The sequence below is a fragment of the Camelina sativa genome, chromosome 17, assembly GCF_030686135.1.
Source record: "Camelina sativa cultivar CO46 ecotype springtype chromosome 17, ASM3068613v1".
NCBI lineage: Eukaryota > Viridiplantae > Streptophyta > Magnoliopsida > Brassicales > Brassicaceae > Camelina > Camelina sativa.
In genome coordinates this window covers 36,452,359-36,464,143 of record NC_141896.1, presented here as the reverse complement: position 1 = coordinate 36,464,143, position 11,785 = coordinate 36,452,359, and the positions used below count along the sequence as shown (strand labels likewise).

Below are 11,785 nucleotides of genomic sequence, written 5' to 3'. Positions count from 1 at the left end.
ATCAAAACTAAACTCTTAAATGAGAGTATACATGATCAAAGGGTCATGTCTAATATGTTTTTGGTTATAAAATCTTAACACAAAATTATACTAATATTTTATTGTCACAAAGACGTCACAAATTGAGACTATATTGTGACTGAACTTATATTTTGCGACTGTTTTGTCACTATTTAGATTGTGCATGTCACAAATTGAGACGTGTAGGTGACTGGGTTTATAATTTGCGACTGTTCTGCCACTAAGTATAGTTTTTGTTTAATGTTTACGACAGTCACAAAGTAGTCTTAAAGTACCACTACTTTCTTACGGATTAAAATTTCCCCAAATTTTAGTGAAAATTATTAGCCGTAATTATTCCCCCCAGTTTAATTATTCCCCCCATCAAATTGAACACTCTTAGTAACACTCTTAGTAAATAATGAAACCCTCATAATTTCCCGAAACCCTCTTTTTTCTTTTCTCTCTGTCTTTTCGTTTTCTAACCTACTAAAATTCCGACTTCTTCTCCGACTTCTTCTCCGACTTCTGTTCCGATGAAATCCGGCGGTGGTGGTCGTGGATCTGGCGGTGGTGGTCGTAGATCTGGCGGTGGTGGTCGTGGATCTGGCGGCGTTGCGCGACGAAGTAGAGATGTCGCTTCGTCGTCTCACTCCTCTAACCCTTCCTCTCACAACGAAAATTCTTCACACTCCCAACAATCTCAACCGTCGCTTCCATCTCGGTATACGCAAGCATCATTTCCCCAGTATCCTCGAGAAGCTTCTCCTCAGCCACAACAACCAGGCTTTCAACAACAGCTCCACTCCCAGATGCAGGAGCCACCACCACCGCATGCTCATGTTCCGGTGTATCAACATGTGGCTCCTCAGAATCCGGGATACAACCAGCCGCTTCACAACGGTGGATATCAACCACCGCTTCACCATCCAGCTTATCCACCGCCGCTTCAGGATCTGGGGTTTCTGCCGCCGAATCCTCAGAATCCGGTGTATCAACCGCCGGCTCCTCCGAATCAAGGATTCCAACTGCCGCCGCCTCCGAATCAGGACGGTCAAGAGCATCCACCACCGGCTCAGAATCAAGACTTCCAACAGCAACTGGATGAGTTGCTTGCACTTCCTGGTCGACACCATCTCCCGATATTGAGTCCGCATCCCATCCCCGACACTCAAAGCATATGGTAAAATATTTTTTTCTTTTATTTTATCATTTGATTATTATTTTGATAAATAAGTAAAATATTTATCATTTGATTATCATTTTATCATTTGGTAAAATATTTTTTTCTTTTATTTTATAATTTGATTATCGCATTGCTCCCATTTGAATAACGCTTTGTGTGTTGTGTTATCGTTTAGATAAAATAAGTAGATTATTGTTTGGTTCAGTTTCTTATTGTTTTCAAAGTTTGGTTCGTTTTCTTAGTTGTTTTCAAAGTTTCTAAATTGTTTTCAAAGTTTGTTGTGTTGTGTTGTGAAGTTTAGTTCAATTTCCATTAGATTATTGTGTTGTGATCCATTCGCTTATGTTTGATGGCTTATATTTTATAACTTAACACTCTCATATTTATGTAACAGGTTTGGACGAGACAAAGGAAAGCTATCTCGTGTTATTTCTGGGATTTTAAGGAGAAAGTTCGATGGTCCATACTTCAGCTGGAAGGTTACGCCATTACACATACGGGAGAGATATTTTAGATCCTTTGCGGTAATGAGTTTCTTTTTAGACACAGTTTCTTTTTTTACTAAACTAAGTTAATGAGTTTGTCTTTTGTTTACTTACTTGACACTTACTTTACATTGTTGTACTGTGTAGAGGAAATACAATTGGGATGTTGCGATTACTGAGCTTGTGAGAGAAGGATTTGTGAAGATAGCGAAAAACAGAATGAAAGGAATTGTAAGTCAAGCAAAGACGTATGATGAGCCACCGATTTGGATCAATCCTACACTTTGGAAACAAATGTGGGAGCATTGGGACACACCTGAAGCTAAGGAGAAGAGCTCTAATGCATCCCAAGCCCGTAATTCTGATCGTGACGGTCTTGGAATCCACAAACATCTATCCGGCCAGAAATCTTACTTGCGAATTCAATAAGAGTTGGTAAATGCTCGAAACTAACTCTAATTATTTCATTTAAATATTTCAGTATCCACAATTAACATTCTTTCTATCCATTGTAGGAAGAAAAGTTGGGACGTCCTGTCTCGCTTGGAGAGGTGTTTGTCGCAACACATACAAAGGCAGATGGAAGTTTTGTTGATCAGAAGGCCAAACAAGTTGTGGAGACATGTGAGAAGAACATAGAGGAGGTAATGTCTCAAATGGAGTCTGATGTTACAGACCACTCCTCGCCAGATTCTCCTCATGCAACCCTCCTCCCCATTCAAGAAAAAGATGACATTTTCTTAAAGGTAATTTCCAGTACAATTGTCTTTGTTGTGCCTATGATAATTGTCTTATTTTGCTAAGCTAAGTATCTGATTTTGATTGGTGCTTAAGAATCCTTGATATTGATATACTTTTGATTGATGCTTGAGAATACTCGATGTTGATTATCTGGGTTTGTGTGATATTTCTATCTGGGTTTGTGTGATATTTCTGTTTGTTATGTTTGTTTTGTGAATGATCATCTCTTCTTTTGTCTTAGTGTACTGTAACGAATGCCAAGGGAACCCCCTTTGGACTTGGAAGTCTCTCAAAGATAATCACCAAAGGGAAAAGAAAGGCTACTTATCCAAGCTCTAGTCCAGATTCGCTGTTAGAGATTCAAGAACAACTCCAGGTTGCTCGTCGTAAGCTCGCTGATCAAGATGAAGAAAATGCTCGACGTGCCAGAGAAGATGCTAGACGTGATGAGGAGCAACATGACGCTCAAAACCGCATTGCAACCTTGGAGATGCTCGTATCCTACTTGAAGACTAGTGATCTGGGGGTTGCAGAATTCTTGTCTACTCAACCACCAGCCAATGCGCCATTAACCACAGCAGCACCAGCAACCAACATCACTCCAGCCACTGCGACCAATGTCAACCAACCTGCAACAACCACTTCAGGAGCTAGTTCACCATCTACTTCACCTGCGACTGCACCAACCACTTCACCTTTGTCAGTATCATCCTCTCATGCTTAACAAACTAATTCTATCTCTCTTAAGCCTCTATAACTATTTTTTGGATTATGTAGTAGTGTTTCTAGATCCTCAGCCTAAAACTATTTTCTGTATATGATCGTTGAATGATTTGTATGTTTTTTGTTAAGATCATTCAAATCAGGATTTTAATTTAAATTCAGGTTTTTTTTTTCAAAATTTATTGTATACTGTCCCAAATTACTAGGTATATTTTCACTGATTTGCGACCATTTATAATTTAAATAAACACAAACAAAGTACCAAATTCGTTGTGTATATGTCACGATTTTGGGACTAAAAAAACTTAGTCTTCAGTCCGTCACAAACAATTCTGACTCCTTTGCGACTACCTTGTGACTAAACAGCGACTACTTTAGGACCAAAATTCAGATTTTTAAAGTTTACTGTGGTATTAAGTCAGTCTTCCAAACGTAGCTAATTTGTGACTACCATGTCGTCTGAAAGAAGTCGTCTATTACGACTGCCAAAGCGAGTCACTATACTGTCGTTAATTACGACGGTATATTCCGGTCTGTCCGTAGCCGCCAATTACGATTGCGCCAGTGAGTCACTATAGAGTCGTTCATTACGACGGTACGTTTCGGTCTGTCCGTAGTCGCTAATTAACGACCATAATCCTTGTCTCCAATGCGTCGCAAATAAGAGACTGGTTTGCGGCCAAAATAATTTGCGACCAAATATTTGCGACCAAATATAACAGTCCTTCAATAGTTGCACATACCGACTTAGCGACTGATTTGAGACGATTCCAATATTCCCAAACGCCGTGTTTTCGTGTAGTGTTCCCACCAAGAAACGCTGTTTCAAGTCTTCCCACAACAGATGTGCCTTAGAGACAAAGGTTACAGTTGACTTTACCTTCGACTCAATTGACGAACGACTCCAGCCCACAATCATCGGGTTAACTGTTTACCAGTTCTCATAATCAGGATCACCAACTGGTGGCTGCACAATCGTACCAAGACCACTCATTATAATTGAGTCCATTCAAAGTGACAGACAAAATCGACGTCCCTGGGTTGTAGGAGCTGGATAACACGTACGGTAACACCGCCACCGTCTGTTGCACCTTCTTCCCTAAGGCTTTGTTATCTGCTTCGGTCATCGTCGAAACAAAGTATAACTCTTAACAAAAGAATACAAAAATCGAAACTATCGATTTTAGATCTCTGGCTCTGATACCATGTAGAATTAGATATAAAACTATGTTGTCTTATTCATTCATGCAACATATACACCTAGCTTTAAGGTTTTACAGCAACCATTTAAGGTTTTACAACAACGTCATAGACACATAAGAGACTAAAGCCCATAATACAAACCTAGTGTTATACACGGCCCAATATGGCACAACAACAACAATACTTGTAAATGTTATGCTCATGCACGCATATGCATATAAGTCACATATACACATGTGTACTTATATATAGATACATATACATATTGTGTTTGTTATATGTTTTTAAACATTAGTGAAAGAAAAATTAAACAAAAAACAAGGGTCAACAGAATATCAAAATTAAAGTTGTAATAATATATGTGTGGTGCATAGATAGATAAAAATGTTTGGAGAAGAGAGAACAGCGAAGAAACAGAAGACAAGAGACGGTTTGAAAGAACGTACTGATGCAATTGCAAAGTGCAACCACAAAACATTCACACTCGTGCTATCTCGGGAACATCTCATGTTTTAATATTCTCTGATAGTTAATAGTATCAAAGTAATCTATAAGTCAATACAATTTGGACTTATATCCTAAGATCTTCGAGTTCACACACATTGCGACCAACATATGTTTTCCTTCAAACCCACGATCTTTGACCCATCTTCACATATTTGATATTACAATTTACACAACAAGCAAATAGCTTGAAAAGTAGTATCACTGTTACATCATATATATAATATGAAACAACATACAAAAAAATGTTACATCATATATATAACATGAAACATACAAAAAAATGTTACATCATATCAGTATAATATTATTTATTACTGTATATAGGCAATTTTGTGTTAGAAAGCGTATGCATGGATCGGGACGTCAATGAAATTTAGCGAGGACAAACAAATATTCAAATCATTATAATATAAAACAGTGAGATACATTTTTTTTTGTTTTGTTTTTTTGGTATCAATGTTAAGAAGTGAAATACACATTTACGTGTAGATGAATAAGAAAATGGAATTATCATTCCCGAGTAACATGTTTCTGAAGCGGAGCCGACATGGAGACGAGACCACCAAAGCAAGTGCTGTCTTAGATCACAACTATCTCCTTTCCCAAAGCCATCGATATAGTATCCCCACAACACCTAATAATATATCAACCTCTCTCCATATATAAATAGATATATATATACTCACACATAACTATCGGTGTTCTATGTTTGAGGTAAAGAACAAGCCTTTATATATCTGATTTATTGGGTGACTAATAGCTACCTAGCTTCACGTACTAAATTAATTTTAGAAATTATTACTATATATCCATGCTTTAGATGGGATTTAGAGAAAACGCATGTTGATTCGTAAACGTGCATATAGACTTTTATGATTGTTAATTGTACGAAGGAATTGATAAACAAATTAAATAATTAAAATAAATATATTTTTACTTTTATCAGAAAAATTACCAAATTAAAAGATGCTTATTTATTTTGTAAATCAAACGAAAAAAATCATTCCTTAAATAATTGTAACATAAAGCACTTCACTCTAGACACCAATGAAACGGTCGCTAGTGATATTGGTCCGTTGATAGATATTGCTTATATATGATCCATAGAAAACTCAATGTACAATAAATACAAAAAAAAACACTTTGATGTCTTCAATTCTGTGAAAATATCCTGCACAAAATAAACTTTCTGATCACTAAATCACCTCCAATTCTCCTACACAAATAAATTTTTAGTTTAATAAAGTTTAAAAAGAAAAAAAAAAACTCAGAGCGAGGACAAGTTTGAAGTATCTTATACGGAGTATTTGACTTTATAAGGCATCAACGTACATGATACATATCAACCATTGCGCGAGTCCCAATTCCCAAAGATGGTTTCTTTATTGCTTCTTCAACTTTCTTCTTAGGTCTTTTCTCCCTCTCCCTTCTCCGTACCCTTTTTTATCATCATGAATATTTTCCACCGCTTCGTCACATCTTAAACGTTGCATACATTCATCTATATATACACTCACACACCCATATATATCTACACCACACTCACATCCCTATCTCATCTCTCTCTCTCTCTAGCATAAACCCATCAAAGATATCTATATCGATATAGATACGGTTGGTTTTCTCCTTCTTTTTCTTCTTCTTCTTTGTGATCTCCTCAAAGTCATGTCTAATCCAGCTTGTTCAAATCTCCTTGACAATGGATGTGACCATAATAACATCAACTATTCCACTTCTCTCTCTTACATTTACAACTCTCAAGGAAGCTTCTATTACCCAAATACCATAAACCCTAGTTACACTAATCCTACTCCTACCACTTCCACTTTCCCCAGCTCACCTCCCCTAAGAGAAGCTCTTCCTCTTCTTAGCTTAAGCCCCATAAGGCACCAAGAACAACAAGATCGAGCCTATTTCATGGATACCGATCAGATCAGCTCTTCAATCTTTCTTGATGATCCTCATGTAACTGTGGATCTTCATCTAGGTTTACCAAACTACGGTGTTGGTGAGAGCATTGGGAGCTATATTGCTTCTGATGCAACTACCGAGGAGCAAGAACAAGATCATGACCAAGGAGTAGAGGTCACAGTTGAGTCCCACCTTCATGATGATGATGATCATGGAGATCTACACAGAGGTCATCATTATTGGATCCCTACTCCTTCTCAGATTTTGATTGGTCCTACACAGTTCTCTTGTCCTCTTTGCTTCAAGACTTTCAACAGATACAACAACATGCAGGTATGACACCATTGATTCAAGAATCAACTCTAAAGACTAAACTCATTTCAAGATTTGATTTATTGTTATTTGAGCCTATTGTTTGATGGGTATTTTCTGTATTTTTGTGTGGTTCTAACTTCTAAGTACAAACTCATTAATGATTCATGGATCTTTAGGGGTATCATTAGTAATGTTAATTAACAAGTACTAGTACTTTTGGTAATTACTATTTGCCTTGATGGTTAGTAACTCGAGAATAATTAACTTTTAAAAATTTGATGGTATACGTCAAATCAGTTTCAGGGTGTTCAATGATGATGGCTATGTAAGATCGACCTATCAAAGGGGTTTAAGTCGGAAGATTTTCTTTAACCAACAGTCTTTTTGTCAGACTGACTTCTTTATAACCCTGATATATGCTCAGTCCACCTCCATCTTTATTGTCTCTCTTGATTTTTGTGAACTCATAAAACCCCAAAAAAAATTTCTTAAAGAGCCAAGGCAGAAGGTAAATGTCTAGCAGATTATTTCGTAAATAGAGACGTGGTTTTGATTATATATATAAGTCCAAAGATTATATATAGCTAAAAAAAAAAATCCATGCCAAAAGCAAACTTTGACATGAATAAAGAAGCTAAGGTCTACATGTCTAACTTCACTAGTGTTTAATATTTCATATTTATATCTTAAACCATTTTTCGTTAAAGCACATTTATATCTTATATAAGGTTGGATTATTTTCGTAACGTGTATATTCATATGTAAATTTCGTGTTCATTTTACAATAATAACATAGCATTTAATGTTATTAGTTAATGAAATATTTTTTTTGGAAAATTGTAGATGCAAATACAAACTCAAACCAAAAGAAAATAAGTTTGGCTTTACGTTTGCATTAACGAATTTCAAATGTTGATGAAAAATGATTTTGACTAATATTCATAAACATTGTTTTTTGATATAAATCGTAAACATATATATAAGACTTAATCAATCTTACTTATAGTTTATCTAACTTATTTGTTGTATGAAAAACGTTTTATCATAGATGCACATGTGGGGACACGGCTCACAGTACAGAAAGGGACCAGAATCCTTAAGAGGAACCCAGCCAACTGGAATGCTAAGACTACCATGTTTCTGCTGTGCACCAGGCTGCAAGAACAACATTGACCACCCACGGGCCAAGCCTCTCAAGGACTTTCGAACCCTCCAAACACATTACAAACGCAAACATGGGTCTAGACCATTTGCTTGTCGTAGGTGTGGCAAGGCCTTCGCAGTGAAAGGAGATTGGAGAACGCATGAGAAGAACTGTGGAAAGCTTTGGTATTGCTCTTGTGGCTCGGATTTTAAGCACAAGAGGTCGCTTAAGGACCATGTCAAGGCCTTTGGAAATGGTCATGTTCCTATTGGGATTGATAGTTTTGGAGGAGATCTTGAGGACTACTATGAGGCTGCTTCTGATATCGAGCAACAAGATGATAGTAACAACAATGAGTGTTGATTAGGGGTTTTGTTTCTTTGTTCTCTGATGCATCAGTTGATTTGTATGCATGTGTTCTTTAGTTTTGTTCTTCGGATCTTAGTTTTTTTTTTGTGCTGTTTTTTTTGTTACTTTTTCTTTATTACTAAGAAGTTAACTAACGAGTTTTCTCCGTTAGCTTGAGAAACTTTTAATTAATAGAGAAAAATTAAAGAATTTGGGGGTGCAAACTTAATCAAAAAGACAAAGAAAGCCTAATTATTGAATTTAAATGTCATGTTCAACACATTCAATGCATTTTGACATGAACTGTTGATACTTTGGTTCACATAGGTGTTTTTACCTATTTCGATCCATTCTTGTAAACATGTGTGCATTTTCAAAAGTTCAATACCTATTATACAATATGTCAATATACTTGAGCGTTTGTAAACCAATGTTATTTGATCCTCTTAAGTACATGTGTCATGCGTGAATTTTCTCATCTTATTGATGTGATTGTTCTTTTTGTGTTGACAGGTGAGTGAATCGAAATCCCAATTTTTAAAAAAATTTGCAATACTCTTTATGTCATCCTGTTTTTATGTTCGGGTGAATTTGTTTTTTTCTGGTAAAATGTCAAAAAATGATTTATGAATTTGCGTCTGTACATTGCTAGCTAGTTTTATGATATTTAAGATATGGTATCTGAAACCCAATTTTTTGCTTTGTCTCTGCTTCTTTCAATAACATGAGGGTTTCAAAATTTGACAATTCATCTTCAATTTTTGTAGCTTCAAATTACTTTTGTCTTTGTGAGTTTCTAGCTAAGTAGACGCATGATATTTCTTCAATTTTCAGGTTATGTGCTAACAACAATGAGACCACATTTTTTAAAGGCTTTAGGGCAAGTCCAAAGCTGAACAAAGTTTCTGATAAATAAAAAAAAAGAAATATATTAATTAAAAATTAAATATTATTAGTGGCCTTTTAGACCATTATTAGACCACTTAGACCACTTACAATGGTTCGTTGTAAACAATATTACAACAGTTGAAAAAAAAATCCCACTACAATGGTTTGTGGTAAATGAAAAGTAAGTGATGTGGCAAATTTTGTGTTGATAAATATCAACACCCGTGAAAGTGGAAGGAAGAAGATAAAGGTGAGAGATGTTGTATTTTGATTGGTTGTTTAGATTTTGATTGGTTGTTTAGATTTTTATGTTTTTGATTTGGACACAGAAAAAAAAAACCCTTCTTTAGATAAAAAAAAAGTTTAGTCTCTAATAATCTTTTGTTTTAGCTTTAAATATCTCTTTTTTTTCTAAATGGATCCAAACAATAACCCTTTCAACACCTAAAATTCTTCTAATTACCCTTTCAACTACCCAAATCCCAACAACTATCATTTTCAAAATCAATCCCCCAACCAACCCCAACATATACCAAATTATGGTTATCCACCAAATTTTTTCATGCCCTCAGCTGTTCCAAACTATCGTCCATATCATGGATCGATGATGTCTTATCCATCTCAAGCACCCCCTTATTCTTCTACTCCAACGGTAATGAAACTGATTCGAATGTTGGAGCAACTGATTTTCCCGAGTTTTCTACACAAATGGCTCTTGGTGGTATTAGCGGTATTCATGAAGCCATTCCAGATGCAGAGGATTCAACTCCTGCTCGTCGGAGAAGTCCCAAATGGACCACTGAGCAAAATTTGGTTCTACTGAGTGGGTGGATTAAATTTGGAACAGACAGCATTATTGGCAAAAACCAAAAAGGTGAGTCATACTGGGGTAAAATTGCTGAATATTGTAATGAACATTGCTCATTTGATCCTCCGCGTGATGCAGAAGCATGCAGAAATCACTATAACTACGTGAACAAAAGCGTGAACAAATGGGTTGGCGCTTATGATAACGCTAAACGTATGCAACAAAGCGGGTGGTCGGAGGATGATGTATTGGCGAAAGCGCATGAATTATATTCAAGTGCTGGTAAAGGAAGTTTCAAATATATAAAAGAATGGCTTGCTATACGTGATCAACCACGTTATGGTAGTCAGGTAGGAGGAAATACTGGTTCTGGAAGCAGTGGATCTAAAAGAGCCCATGAGAGTGATGCTAGTGACTCAAACTCTGTAGGATCTAGTGCTCGTCCAATGGGAAGAGATGCTGCTAAGAAAAAGGCTAAAAAGAAAGGTAAAGGCGCAGCCTTGGAAGTGGTCAACGAAGAGTGGAATGAATTTAAACAATTCAAGGCACAAGAGTTGGATCGGTTGGACAAAATAGCTATGATGCAAAATGAGGCAAACCAATTGATTAAAGAAAAGACTGAGGCTAAAAAGATGAAGACTGAGGCTAAAAAGATGAAGATGTTTATCAAGCTAACTGAAAAGGAGAGTCTCGATGACAAGAGCAAAGAGCTGTTGCAGAAATTAAGCCACGATCTATTTGGAAATTAATTATCGTAAGTGTTATCTGTATTTTGTCACTTCATGCTTTAATAATTTGTGTTTGTCACTTTCTCCTTTAATAATTTGTGTTTGTCACTTTCTCCTTTAATAATTTGTATTGTCATATTATGCTTTAATAATGTATGTTTGTCACTTTCTCCTTTAATAATTTGTATTGTCATGTTATGCTTTAATAATGTTATCCATGATTTTCGGCTTTAAAAAAGAGAATATTATCTTATCTATAACTTTTGTATTTGAACCACTCAATTCGAATCCAAGGCTCCAATCATTCAATATGTTGGTTCCATTTTTCTATAAATTGGATCTCATTCTTTCATTAATTTACCAATACCATAAATCTCACCTTACAAAAAAAATCATAATGGATCCATCAGAATATCCTTTTGATATCGAAGCTTACAAGAGGCAGTCCGAAATTGAAGAGAGGTATATCATCAACCGGTTTAGGGAGCGTCGAAACAAAATAGAAGAAGACTATCCACCTCATAACAAGAGAAAATACGTCAAAAGAGATCATGCAGCAGCAAATCAAAGACTAATCGACGACTATTTTGCCAATGAACCTACATATGACGATGCAATGTTTCGTCGGCGATTCCGGATGCGAAAACATATTTTCCTTCGGATCGTTGGAGACCTATCAAGCAGCGACAACTACTTCACCCAACGATCTGACGCAGCCAAGAAAGAAGGTATATCTCCATTAGCAAAATGTACTACGGCCATGCGAATGTTAGCATATGGTGTAGCAGCTGATGCGGT

At 36.3% G+C, this 11,785-nt stretch overlaps 3 protein-coding genes across 4 annotated transcripts; all 3 read left to right on the top strand.

Annotated features, from left to right (window-relative positions):
• Nucleotides 1-536: 536 nt before the first annotated feature.
• Nucleotides 537-3,136, top strand: LOC104758419 (uncharacterized). Its single transcript, XM_019239030.2, is given in 5 exon segments — nt 537-1,183; nt 1,581-1,710; nt 1,819-2,106; nt 2,187-2,417; nt 2,654-3,136. Coding segments are annotated over 5 exon segments (1,779 nt in total).
• Nucleotides 3,137-6,319: 3,183 nt separating this feature from the next.
• Nucleotides 6,320-8,734, top strand: LOC104759940 (zinc finger protein WIP5). The gene is made up of 2 exons (XM_010482803.3): nt 6,320-7,089; nt 8,120-8,734. The coding sequence occupies exons 1-2, from the start codon at nt 6,511-6,513 to the stop codon at nt 8,576-8,578; spliced, it is 1,038 nt and encodes a 345-aa protein (XP_010481105.1). The 5' UTR covers nt 6,320-6,510; the 3' UTR covers nt 8,579-8,734.
• A 1,036-nt stretch (nt 8,735-9,770) lies between these two features.
• On the top strand, nt 9,771-11,162 carry LOC147924793 (glutathione S-transferase T3-like). 2 transcript variants are annotated; one of them, XM_087494049.1, is made up of 2 exons: nt 9,771-10,325; nt 10,398-11,162. In XM_087494049.1, the coding sequence occupies exons 1-2, from the start codon at nt 10,160-10,162 to the stop codon at nt 11,006-11,008; spliced, it is 777 nt and encodes a 258-aa protein (XP_087350175.1). In that variant the 5' UTR covers nt 9,771-10,159; the 3' UTR covers nt 11,009-11,162. The 2 variants fall into 2 exon arrangements, with proteins under 2 accessions (XP_087350175.1, XP_087350174.1); XM_087494048.1 differs by having other exon boundaries at nt 9,883-11,093.
• The last annotated feature ends 623 nt before the right edge of the window (nt 11,163-11,785 follow it).